Source organism: Oenanthe melanoleuca, chromosome 3 (assembly GCF_029582105.1).
Source record: "Oenanthe melanoleuca isolate GR-GAL-2019-014 chromosome 3, OMel1.0, whole genome shotgun sequence".
Classification (NCBI taxonomy): Eukaryota; Metazoa; Chordata; class Aves; order Passeriformes; family Muscicapidae; genus Oenanthe; species Oenanthe melanoleuca.
The window spans coordinates 86,108,341-86,121,045 of NC_079336.1; the positions used below are offsets into that span (position 1 = coordinate 86,108,341).

A 12,705-nucleotide genomic window follows, 5' to 3' on the forward strand; every position below is an offset into this window, starting at 1 on the left:
ACCTTGTCAGTGCTAGTAGGATACCCATGGCATTCCTTCCCAGAAAATGAGCAGCTTAAACTTGAGAGACCAGCTTCATCAAAATACAACTAGCTAATTTAAAAAAAAAATCCAACAACAAAATCCCAAGCCACCACTACCACCACAAACAGCACAGCCAAAACCCCATCTCTAAATGTTCTTGAGAGGGAAAATCCTGTTTCCACACACTCACTGTTTACTGGTGAAAAAGAGAAAGAAACACCTTTTTGGCCACTGCCCAAAGTAGAGATCCTGATAACTGATACCATTCACCATGGGCTCAAAGTTCTGGCAGAGAGATTGTATAATCAGTTTCTACCTGTAGCAAGTTAAAATACCAGATGTTCTGCAAGTGAATGTGATATAAAAAAATACAAAAAATGCATGCAGAATATGATATATTTTTGGAAAATATTTCCCAAGCTAAAATGTAACTGTGCAGCACTGCTTAGTTTAGTGTTGTGTTAGTACAAGCCTACAGAGCCAACTTAGGTAATCACAGGTTTAACAAAGGCACTGTAAATTAATCCAAGTATTTCACCAAGAATGGGGAAAATCTAATTTCAAAAATTTCTGAAATGTCTTTGTATAAATTTCTGCAAAGCTGTAGTATTTTCCAAGCTATCCACCAGCTCCAACATGAGGAAGAAAATAGTCTTCTTGCATATCCTCCTGTCATCAGTGGGTACAGGTGCTTCCCAGGTCTAAATTGGGAGGTGTGAGCATCTTTCCAGCCAGGGAGATTTTCACCTTCTGGTAAGACAGACAACAACACAGTCAGTCATCAACCCAGTTCCAATTTGTACCAAGCTGGTGGTCAGAGATGAATTAGGGACACTACAACACAGCTGGAAAGGCAGGACTGGCCACTGCTACAGTACAGAATGTCCAGGATCTCATGGGTGAACCTGCATAGCCTGTATCACAGATGGGATGTCCAGGGGAACACTGGATGAACAAGTTCAAAGGCTGGAATATGTGTTTCCTTTAGGGGCAGTGGTCAAATTAACCATGATTAATTTCTGTATGTTAAGGAAAGTGCTATTGCAGATCCACAGACTACCTGAGGGAGGGAAGATATTTGAAACCTGCTTGAATAGAAAAGGAAAATAATGAAATCCAAGCCTCCCACAGGGTGCAGGGAAGGGTGAGGGTATAGTTTCTGAGAAACAGACTGCTTGTATCCACAGACTGACCCCACAAGCTTATTTTTTAATATAATATATTCCTGGATGGATATAAGGAAAATCCTTTAGGAAAGTCTGCCTTGTAACAGGTTTTGACAAAACATTTCCCAACATCCTTCCTATTGCCTCTTCTCTACTAGAAAAGACCCTTTTGAAAGTTCAGATTCTCATAGTTTAGAGAATGAGAATCACAAACCCACCATCTACCCTGCAATGCACTGCACTGATGGGCACACTCCTTTGCCAAGAGAAGCAGGATGGCCCATCCATGCAAATCCCTCTCCTTTTACAGTTTTCTCCCTCCTTTCAGTTTTCAAATTACTCAAGAAACATAAAATTATTTCCCAGAACATATTCACTGTTGAACCCAACCCAACTTCCTATGGCAGTGTTTGGAAACCACTTGTCTGTTATGATTAGGAAAACCAGTGGTGCAATCCCCATTTTTTTGTGCCAGTCCAATTTCCTTCCCATAATCAACTCTCAGAGTCACCTTTCCACTTCAAACTTAGGTTTGTACTTATGACTACTTTTTAATGCTAGATTAGAATTTGCCTGGTGTGGAGTTTCCATATTCATGATAAGAAGGGGAGGCTCTTTTTCCAAATGAATGTCAGCAAAAAGCTGCAAGTTCCCATGCAGCACTACAGGTCAGGGGGCAAGAACTGTAATTATATTAATTTCTATATATGTATGTATGCACATGGGCAGTGGTTGGTGCATGTGAATCAAAGAGAAACAAGCATCAACAGCCAAAAGGCAAACAAATCTCATCATCACACTGAATACCTGCAGCAGAAATGGTGTGCCTGTACCACACTGGGCTTTTAGTTGGCACCACTGTTTTGATGGGCTTTTTTTTGTCATAACCACATCCAGAGTAACTGTGGAGCCTCACTCCTGCAATGTTTCATCAAACCATCAGCTGTAGCTGGACTGATTCTGGATCACAGGACAAAACAATGGTGTTTTACTGCTGTTTAGGAGGGTGTTTTACCCATGGCTGTTTAGCTACTGCTGTTTAGCTGGTGTGTTTTACTGCTGTTTTCTGCCCTGAAAATCACTCTGAACTGAAACTCCTTGAGAACTCCCAGGAACAAACCTCTTGAAGGGCCTCTGAAAATGTGAAGGAAGAAGGCAAACCAAACAAATCAGGATAAGGCTGACAAAAGGGTCGCATGTTGGGCTGATCAAAACCTTGCTTATTCCTTGCACACATGATACTCATTCCCTCTGTTCCACGCACATTCCATTGGATTTTACATATTTTACAGCGACGTGGCACATCAGATGTGCAGCAAGGCCACGTGCACGGAGCACAGCACCCCCAGGCCAAGCTCTGCACACACAGCTCCAGGCAGATGCATCCAGCCTGAAACTCATAAGCTGATTCCCATGATTTCCAGCGGGACAAGTTTTCAATTCAGCAAAAAGCTGGACTGTCAGCTAAGCCATTTATGGCAGCTCTCCCCATCTGCAGCCCTTCCCCCTGTGCACAAACCCTCTTTCTGCTCTTTGCTGCAGAGTTATCATCAGTTCCCACAGGGTGATTCTGGGGAGACAGTGCTTGCAGTGGGAGATATTATAATTGGCAATAATTCAGGACTCAAAAATGGGACTCAGATCATAGTTCCCCTTGGTCTTTTCTTACAGCACAGCTAAGCCAGAACTTCTATCACATTATCTGTGACATTAAAATCTCTCTGTTGGTCAGGCTCCAAAGTGATGGGGGAACTTAAGAATAAACTTTCCAGTCAAACCTGCGTCAGTCTTTGTGTCAATGTGTTCCTTCACTCATTTCCAGTCAAACAGATTTAAATCCGTGGAAGAATGAAGGAAAAAAAATAAAATCAAAGCAGCAAATGAGAAGGCCACATACCAAATCCTCTCCCTTCCCTTTCTGAGAAATTTATGGATTGCAATAGCCTGCATGCTTGCGGCTAAACTGCAAATGCTCCAGGAGAAAGCCATCCAAGGAAGTGAAACTGCTGCAGGAACACCACCTGGGCTGGCAGTGATGATGCACCAGCTGGCAAGGCTCACCAAAACACCTTGTCAGCATTCCTGGAGAGGTGGGTGGAAGAGTCTGCACAGCCACCTCCTGCCACTCCCAAAGGGGTACAGAGGAGCCCGTGGGCACAGCCAGCCCTTGGAGCCTCCAAGTGCAGCATCAGCACAGACAAACATCACCTGCACAGCTGAAGAAGCCTTAGTCAAAACTTTCCAAAGGCACAAATCCTAGGAAAGCTAAAGCTGTCCCCCTCTTTGCTGTTAGGGAGAATGACTCTGATTTAATTGTTGGAAGTAACCTGGAAGGTTGTCATATTCTTAAGAGAGAAAAAACATTCTGGAACATTATGTATAATTGAATGAAAATCTATCAGAGCAAGAGGTTCTACTTAGAGAAAGATGTTTCAGAGGTCCAACCCTAGGAAGGCCACTAAGAGAGCAATTTGGCAGATAGTTATTCAAACAGTTTGGGTGTTTTTGTTTTTTGTCTTTTTCCCTAGAGAATTACTGAGTCTCATACAAAATACTCCAACATAAGCAGAACTTCCACAAAATATAATGTAAGCAGATCCATATGGTCCTGGCAGAGGGTGGAATGGACATCTGTCCTGAAAAATCCCTCATAGGTATGCTTTTTTGAATGTTTAAAATGCTCAACATCTGTTTCCATCCCAGCTGGCAGAAAATCCATGGAACTGCAGATTTCCTGATTCGTGAATCAATCTAAAAATGCATTACAACTTTTGACATAAGAAACCCAGCTTTACACGCTCAATTGACATTTCATTTTCCCTTTGCCAAACTTGGGGCAAATGGGATCCTTTCAGAAGCCCTGTCTACACAACAGCCATTTCACATTAGACAGTCATGAAAATCTCTGTTTAGCATTAGCAATGGAGGACACCTGTGTCTGGACAAGATATTGACTCTCCCTCTGCTCTCAATTCTGTGTTGTCTGATTCTTCAAGTAAAAATTCTAATCAACACAATGCTGAAAACGAAATTCCACAGAACGTGGAATTTTGGTTGTTTCTGGTTTTTTGTTTTTTTTCTTGTTTTCTTGAGCTATGAGTTGAGCCCCCAGGCTTCCCTGATGTAGCAATAACACCAGGTTTGTTCCAAGTTCCTTTTACTTGGGAAATACATAGTTCTGTAAGTTCCCAGTTCCATTGTCAGTGTCCCCCCAACACCACAGACACTCATTGTCAGAATAAAAAATTCCAGGGATTTTTATACTTACACCCTAGATAGCATTTGAAGCTGTATCCACTGTCTGATGCACACAGCTTATGACTTTCCTCTTCTGTGATCTTCCTGCATGCAGCTATAGATGCATAGCAGAGTGTGAATAGACTTAAAAAGGAAAAAAAAATATTACCAGTGCAAGGACTGATCACTGATAAGAGCTGTGGAGGGGGAAGAACAGGGGACATGCACACACAGGTGCTAAGGGATTGACAAAAGTGCATTTAAAGGAAGCTGAGAGAACTCTAAAGCAGCACTAAAAGCAAATGTCACCTCTTGCTTGCAGCCTGGGAGGGCAGTGACGTGGGCAGGGTGAGGAGCCTTGTGTTGTGTGACAGAGGATTCAGAGCAAGATCAATGGCAACACAGGCAATGTACAACAGAAATGTGGCACTGCTGGAATATTCTCAGAGGGGAACAGAGCAGACCAAGAGCTCTCTGGAGCACTTTGCTCACCAGGCAAAAAAATGTTTTAGAAATAGTAACCTAAAGGCACTTTTGAAAAAATAAAGCTGGGACAAGGTAACTGACCATGATTCAGAGAGTCTCCAAGAACTTCAAGTTGTTTTTTGCTTTTTTTTTTTTTTTTTTTTTTTTTTTTTTTTTTTTTTTTACAAGAAGCCAACAAATGTGGTTACCTGAGAGCAAAAATAATATGATCCACATAGAGCTCCACAGTAGAAGCTGTGCTAAGGCACAGCCCTGCTGGAGACCATTTGGTTGATAAGAACTGGGATGTGCCCAGAGGTCCCCTTCTGAACAGGATACTGGGCTGTAAGAATCACAAAATCACAAGGACATACATCCCTTAAAGATGTAGGCTGTTTGTGGATTTTGGTTCCTTAGAAGAAAGCTGTTTCTTCTAGAAGAAAGCTGTTTTCTAGAATCATTTGTTAAAAGTAAAACCCAGCCAAAATCTCCATAAACTTCCTTTTTCAAAACCAGCCAGTACATTCAACAGAAGGGAAAGTTATTATAGGCTTTAGCACACAGACAAAAACTAGAAAAGAGAAATTTGGGGAGTGTGGTGGGGAACAAGCATAGGTAACAGCTCTAACAAAACCAGTTCCACCACTGCCCCTCTTCTCCTAATCCTCTTGCCTTACTATTCTGTTGGGAAGGCTTTTTACTCCATGCTCCTAAACCTTCTTAATTAACTGTGAAGTCATCCACATCTCTTTCAAACCACACACGCAAAAAAACCAAAAAGGCCTAGAGCAGCCACATCCATTTGATGCTTTCATACGTGTATGAGCACACAAAGCTACCCCATGCACGTTAAATACATTAAAATATGTACACTGGCCAGGGTTCTAAAGGGAATAATCCTAGTGTAAGCAGTTTTTCATTCTCAGTTGATTAAAGTATTAGTACATAAAACATCTGTCAGAAATAAAGATTAGGCAATGGGCTTGGACTTGTTCAGGAGGAAAGCAAACATGCAGCACAAATATCACTCAAGTTAAATCCATCTCATGTAACAGTAACCCTTCCACTGCCAGGAGCTCATGTTTTATTTGCATGAAGCTGTGGAAACGAGAATTTTTTGGTTGGTTGCTTTGGCCAAGCCTAAATTTCACAAGGATATTCTACTTACTGCATCTTGATTCAACTGAAGTACTGCACTGAACTGAAGGAAACATAAGGGGATGGGACACACCTTGTGCAGTGAAGCACAAAGTAGAAAAGACAGCTTATTGTTCAGTGCAGACTAGTCAATATATCAAAACAAAATTTTTGCTCATTTTCACAGACAAAATCAGAATCATTGCTTTCTAGGGATGATTTTAAAAAGTAAGAAGCTAGATTCTGACATGCCATCATATGCAAAAACTAGTACTATGTTATTTCTACAACAAATAATAGATGTATGAGAATTCCAGCAAGATCAAACCAAAGAAACTCATCATTCATCACTACCCATCCACATCCCCAGCCTGTTCCTCACCTACCTTGAAACTTCCATGGGAAAAAACCCCATATGGATATGTGATCATATCCACAAAACCCAGTATCACTTTATCTGATTCACCCATATGGATGCAGACTTCAAGAACCCATAAGCACTCCATAACTTTCCAGTGTTTTACTACGAAATTACACAAACATTTTAATACAGACTTAAGTTTCCATCATGTAGAAGGGGATGTAGTTATAGTTTTACACCTTCAGTGGTCCTTCTGGCCTGAACTTCATCTCCAGGGAACAAATACCATCACTGCAGCTTCCTGACTTCCCAGGAGATGAGAGTGGGCACTTGGAAGCTCTGTCCCACCTGCACCACCAACAAGGACTCCAAGACCAGCTTACCTACTCTTCAGGAAGTCTCCTGCCTTACTGAGGATCCCAGGAGAAGAGGTAGCAAAAGCATTGAGCTGGAGAGAAAGGGAGCAGAGAGCAGAAAAGCACAGCCCTGCACAGCTGCAGTGTGCTGGGAATAGCACAGCACAACCTTGGCACATGTGCTTGTTGCCCATGGTAGAACATTCTCCTGGTGCCAGCATTCTCCTGACAATTTGGTGGAAGAGTTGAGGTTTCCAGTCCAACTCCAGGTGGCAATGATGTTTTTTGTTAGCTCTTCCTTTAAGTGAGGATAAACATGAGGTATTTGTCTGTCTTGCAGGTTTCTTCCTTCTGTATCTCACCCTCCCCTTTTGTGAAGGACAGAAACCAGATGCAAGAAATGCGAATGATTCAAAGCCTTCAAAAAGACTGAATCTCTCACAAGGAATATATTCAGAATATTGTGACCTTCTGCACCTGCAGGTGGACAGAGACTATGAGGAATGGGGAAACATTGTGGCATTTAATACATTATAGCCAAAATAAGCTCATACTTCTCTCATGACTTCCAGAAGAAAGCTTCTGGGCAGAACCCTGGAAGGCAGACTGCATTTTGCAGCAGGACAAAAACCTACTTGTAACACTCTGCCACTAATCAATTAGCTACAGAAGGATACAGCCAGCTGTTCATGAAAAATGGAAAAGGGAAAAGTCATAGAACTTTTAAGACATAAACAAGAGCAATATTTAGATCTGACAACAGTATACATGATGCTTAGTTAACTTATTTTTAGACAGCCTGGAAGGTTAACAAAAAAGCACACGTTGAGAAAGTTCTTTCAAAATCACAGACCCAGACATTGCAACTGTGATGACAGCATTCTCTGTATGTACAGAAGGAACCAGAACAGATATGGAGAAAGACACTGCAACATTTTATTTTGATTATTTTATTCTTTTAATCTTCAAAGTTTTCTGCCTCAAGACAGGAATGCATGATAGATAGAAATGGCTCAAACATCTTCACATGAAACACTCTTAATCATAATTCATTCACAATTATTTTTCTAAAACATCTACAGTTACATAATCCCATTTCCATCCATTATCACAGATTTAATTATTTGTTAAACAGTAGTTGCCAGCAATTGAAAGCTGTAAGGCTTTTTGCATATTAGTAGAGTCTTCTGAACTACACAAGAATATCACAACTCTAACTCTCACTTACATGGCAACCCCAGGTGACAGATGTTCCAAAGAGAAATATGTTGCTTATGTGGAGTTCATAAAAATGACAGAGAGCTCTCTGTGCCTCGTTGGCTCTACTATTCTTTCTCCTTTACTAAGATTGTTTTCTAAACCTACAGCATATTCCTCACTTGTAACCAAGAACTTTGATGAGCTGATGAACTTTATCTTCCACTGCTGCTATTTGGCAAACTCGCAAGTCAGGCATACTAGAGCTCTCCAGTAAAACTCTATGTACAGAGCACAGTTTAAACAGATGGGTTGCTTGGAATCCATATCTCCCTCCATCTGAAGGGAACTACTTTGAGGTTCTCTGGAACTGTTGTAAACAAGAGGATTTTTTTTTCTATATATATATATGTGTGTATATATATATTTATATATTTTATATATAAATGTTCTAAATGTCCTTTGGGAGTCCATTTGTTTTTATCTTTCCAAATGATGACTAAATACCTGATCTGTAGCATTTCTCCTGAGAAGATACTAGTAAGGGAATGACAGTTTTGATGCACTTTGGAATGGCACAATCACGTAAACGTTTGCACAATTAAGACTTATGAACTCATCCAAAGTTTCTAAACATGATATTCTAACTAAGAACTAAAATACCAGCACAATGCAGCAAGTTAAAAAAGAAAATTCTATGTAATCAAAATACAAACAAGTACATAGGAAATGGATATCTGCCAGTACATCTATATCTCTTTTAAAGTAGGAAATGTATGCACTTAAGAAAAAAATGTAGCTATCTGACAGGCTTTGTAAAAAAACAATTTTCCAAATGCATAACAAATGCCAAGATATCCTGTAACTGGCCAGGTAGAGCCACATGAGAGCTGCATGGCTTGGAGCAACCCAGGGAGGGGTGGGTGGAAATAAAATCACAAAAACAAAAGATCAGCAAGTCTAGGGAAAACAAAACAACAACAACAAAAAAAAAATCACATCATTATCATCTAAATTACTGTATGCTTATATCACAACTGCTAAAGGAGCCAGGGGAAAAAACAGAAAGTAGAGATTGCAGTTTAATGATTAAGAATTACCTCTAAAAATTCAGAAGAAAAGAATATCAACTTACTAATTCTAAGCACCAATTTAATAATTTAAGTTAACTGTATTTATATTTTTCATACTAGGGATGGAGCAAGTTCTGCTTGAAGGCTTAAAGTTTAACTCTGGAGCCCATCTGACTTCTGTGTTCTTGTCATGCTTCCTCTGCTGTTCACATCAGCCACTGTAAAAGATTCTCTCAAGTTTCCAACTCTCTTGGCAAGCAATTCTTTGAAGAGACAATTATGTCCTATAGTTTAAGTCAACTTTCAGGTCATGAAAAGTGAAACACGCCAGTATTTGGTTAATCTGCTAGTTAAGAGTCTGTGAAAACGGAACAGCTGACATGTTCCTCAACAGGATTTGCCTTAGAACTAGCAGCACCCAGGGCAGACCAACTTTGAACACATCCAGACTCCACAAAGAATTAGTAGTGTTAGAAAATTGCATATGTGTTAGATCAAGAAGGCATCGCCATACATGTGGCATTGTTACGTTATTTTTCCTCTATTTTTCTCAAGAAAAAACAAAGGAAAACAGCCCCACAAAGAGCTTTTTGGTTGCTTTTTTTCATTCTGTTTGTCTTTGCATCTGGAAAAAGCAGTACAGTGCTTCCCAGCTGGAACAGCTCAGTGCTTCCCATCAGCTCAGTTCTTCTAAAAAGCACTTTCACATAGTTAAGGTGGTCTACTTTAGCTAATTCTCAGAGCTAACCTTTTTTCCAGTATGTATCTCATGCCACTTCCTGACAGCAATTTCAGAACTGAAATGGATCTATGATAATGTCCACTACTAACTGCGACCAGATCTTGCTACAGACCATCAAGCCAGGCCCTTGGGATGGTTCCACACATTGAACTGAAGCTCAGACTAAAAATCTCACTGAAACTCAAAATCTGGAGTGGTCATGAATCTCAGCTACTCTTCCCTATTTGAACCCTCACCCTCGTAATGAAAGCACGCACACCACGGGAAAACAGCAGGCAGCTGAGCTGGGAGCTCTAGGACAGCGGTGAGCTCTGCTGCTGCTCCTCCGTGAGCGTGGACTCGCTGTGCTCCTCGCTCAGCTCGTTGGAGGGCTCCTCGTAGCTGGGCTCGGCGGGATCCAGGCTGCTGCCCTCGCTCTGCTCCTCGCTCTGCTCCTCGCTGGCCTCCGCCGACTGCTCCAGGTTGCTCTCCAAGGAGGCGGGAGAGCTGCCAGTTACGCTTTCCGCTCGGTTCGTTTCGTTAAAGGGCTGGGGGAGATGGGCGGGAGGCTGCACGGCGTTCTCACTGGCAGCGACGGGCACTTTGGGGGCACCCATATCCAGGACAATGTCATTTGGTGGCAGAGTTACCTTCTCCACAAGTTTCCACTGGATGATACTCATGTCTTTCCCTCCAGTCGAAATCAAGTGGCCGTCACTGTGAGTGAAGCTGACGTTTGTCACATGACTACTGTGAGCACTGTATTTGTGACTAGGGGCCTATTGAAAACAAGCAGAAAGATAAATCACGTGTTGACTTGAAGAGTACATGATATGGAAATTGAAAACTACTAATGTTTTTGCTTAGCCCTTCAAGAGAGATCTTAGTTCGCAAAAGAATAAAGAATTATATTTATACTAGATTTCCCACCACAATACTTCTTCTCTTCTTTGCAACTTGGAACATATTTAGATCTTTATAGAGAAAGTAATGGACCTAAAACTAAGGCCAGCAAACACAAAGCATCAAAAGACTCATCTCCAGAATTCAAGGATAACTATTGACACTTCCCTTTTAGGTATACTGTTTTATATTTATATTGTTTTACAATTTCTATTTTACATGAAAAATTCATGGGGGTTCTTGGATATAAAAGTAGTATTTGCCTGCCAGGCTCCAAAACAACTATGCTGAAAGCAAGGAAAGCTGCAGGCAATGTAAACAAGCACATGGACTAGACTGGTCTAGACTTACCTTTGGCTTGGAACAGGGATACTGAAAGAGATGGACCTTACAAAAATCATCAGCCACTGCTATCACTTTTCGGTTATGAGATCTGACAAGGGCATTTATGTCTGTCCCATCTGATCCTTCAGGCCAAACTCCTAAGAAAGAGTACAGCAGATATTCAGCAATGGTGGTTTTGGAAACAAATCAACAGACTATTCATGAACAAAAATAAAATCTATAAAGCTGTGAGAAAAGGCAAGATGAACAAAAGGTAAGACAGAAATTCAGCTGGAAAATGGAATGTGCATTACATTAAACTCATTAATATTTTGCTTGTCTAATGTTGCTCCCCCCACCCTGTTCTCCCAAATCCTCAGTTTCAGCCAAGATGATATCTTGGGCTTAACATTTGTTTCATGTTCAAAACTTCAGTCTTGTTTAAACCTTATCTTTAGATTAAGTTTGCTGCTAAAACTGGTAACTCTTATTACTGTCATTCATACACAGATGTTTCAAAAGCAACAGTGATGCTAAAGCACAGGGCAAACCCAGATACTGTACACTGTAGTCCTACTGGTTTCTTCTCTGGTTTAATTTGTTTGACTTGTATTTTAAATCTTGGTATACGTGTAACTCAAAGAAGACAACTGATAGATGATACACTGCACAGAAACCCAACCTGTGCAAGTTTCATAGATGTAAGTGCTGTCAAGTGCTTAAGACAATTCAATATGGTTTTAAGTCAAAAGAGTGGCACAAATGTCTAGACAAAAGAAAAAAAACATTTCCTAGATGAAAAACACTGATCAAATTTGGGATGGAGGAGACTCTAAACAAAATTATTTTATCAAAACATAAAGACATTAGAGATTCCTGTAATAAAACAAACAATTCACATCTGCACAGAAAGCTGAACAAAAGGTAAGCAAGGAAATGTAAGATACTAGTATATGCCCAAGGTACCATGTTTTTAAGATCAGACTTGGCTTTCTGATTAGATCTACAAGATAGGAAGAGTTTTCCCTCCTCGAATTTCACCCCCACCCTGAAAAACTGTGTGTCCTATTGACAAAGAGGGCTGTTGATTATCAGATATGAAAATACCTTCTTCCTCCCTTACAGTTGCTGACTTCAATAAAATAAAAACCATGTGCTGCCTACTGTTTTATACAGCAAAAAAAGCCAAATCAGAATTATCTTATCATCTTGTTTTAAGCAAAATAGCGAAGAGTTTTAACTTTAAAGCTGTTTTTTTCCCATTCTTCAGTGGGTGGAGTAAGAACTTTATTTTCTCTCAAAAATAACAAAAGCAGCTTGTAAAACTTATTACAGTGCCAATAAGCTACACTGCAGGTAATTTACTAAATAAAGACATGAAGTGTTAAGGAAAATATTCAGAAACATTTTAGTGTTCTCGCATCAATGAAATCAAAGTGAAAAATATATACTATTTAAGAATTTTCAAACAGTTCAACATTAATGAATTTTACCTTTTCTCATTCATTCTATATATGAAATAATGTCATCATGTGGGAGTAATAAATGCCTGAAGTTTCAGCTACCACCTTAGGCAGGCTTTGACAAAGAACTATGCAATTTCCTCTTCTTTTTCATTTCCTCTTCTTTTTTAATTTAAGATTAAAAGGACTCATATCCAAAATTGAAGCTTTTATTAAACATCTTTTATGTTAGCAAAGTCCTTTAGCAGTTCCAAGGGTAAGACAACCCTTTGTCATAC

General features: G+C 40.2%; 1 protein-coding gene across 3 annotated transcripts in view; it reads right to left on the minus strand.

The window, feature by feature from the left end:
- Positions 1–7,660: 7,660 nt before the first annotated feature.
- The window catches only part of EML4 (EMAP like 4), a 146,553-nt gene continuing 141,508 nt past the window's right edge, over positions 7,661–12,705 (minus strand). For all 3 annotated transcript variants that reach the window (XM_056487623.1, XM_056487624.1, XM_056487622.1), the window contains exons 23-24: positions 10,992–11,122; positions 7,661–10,516 (exon numbers count right to left, since the gene is read on the minus strand). In XM_056487623.1, coding sequence (XP_056343598.1) covers positions 10,052–10,516; positions 10,992–11,122 — 596 coding nt within the window. In that variant the 3' untranslated portion in view covers positions 7,661–10,051. The remainder of the gene's footprint in view (positions 10,517–10,991; positions 11,123–12,705) is intronic.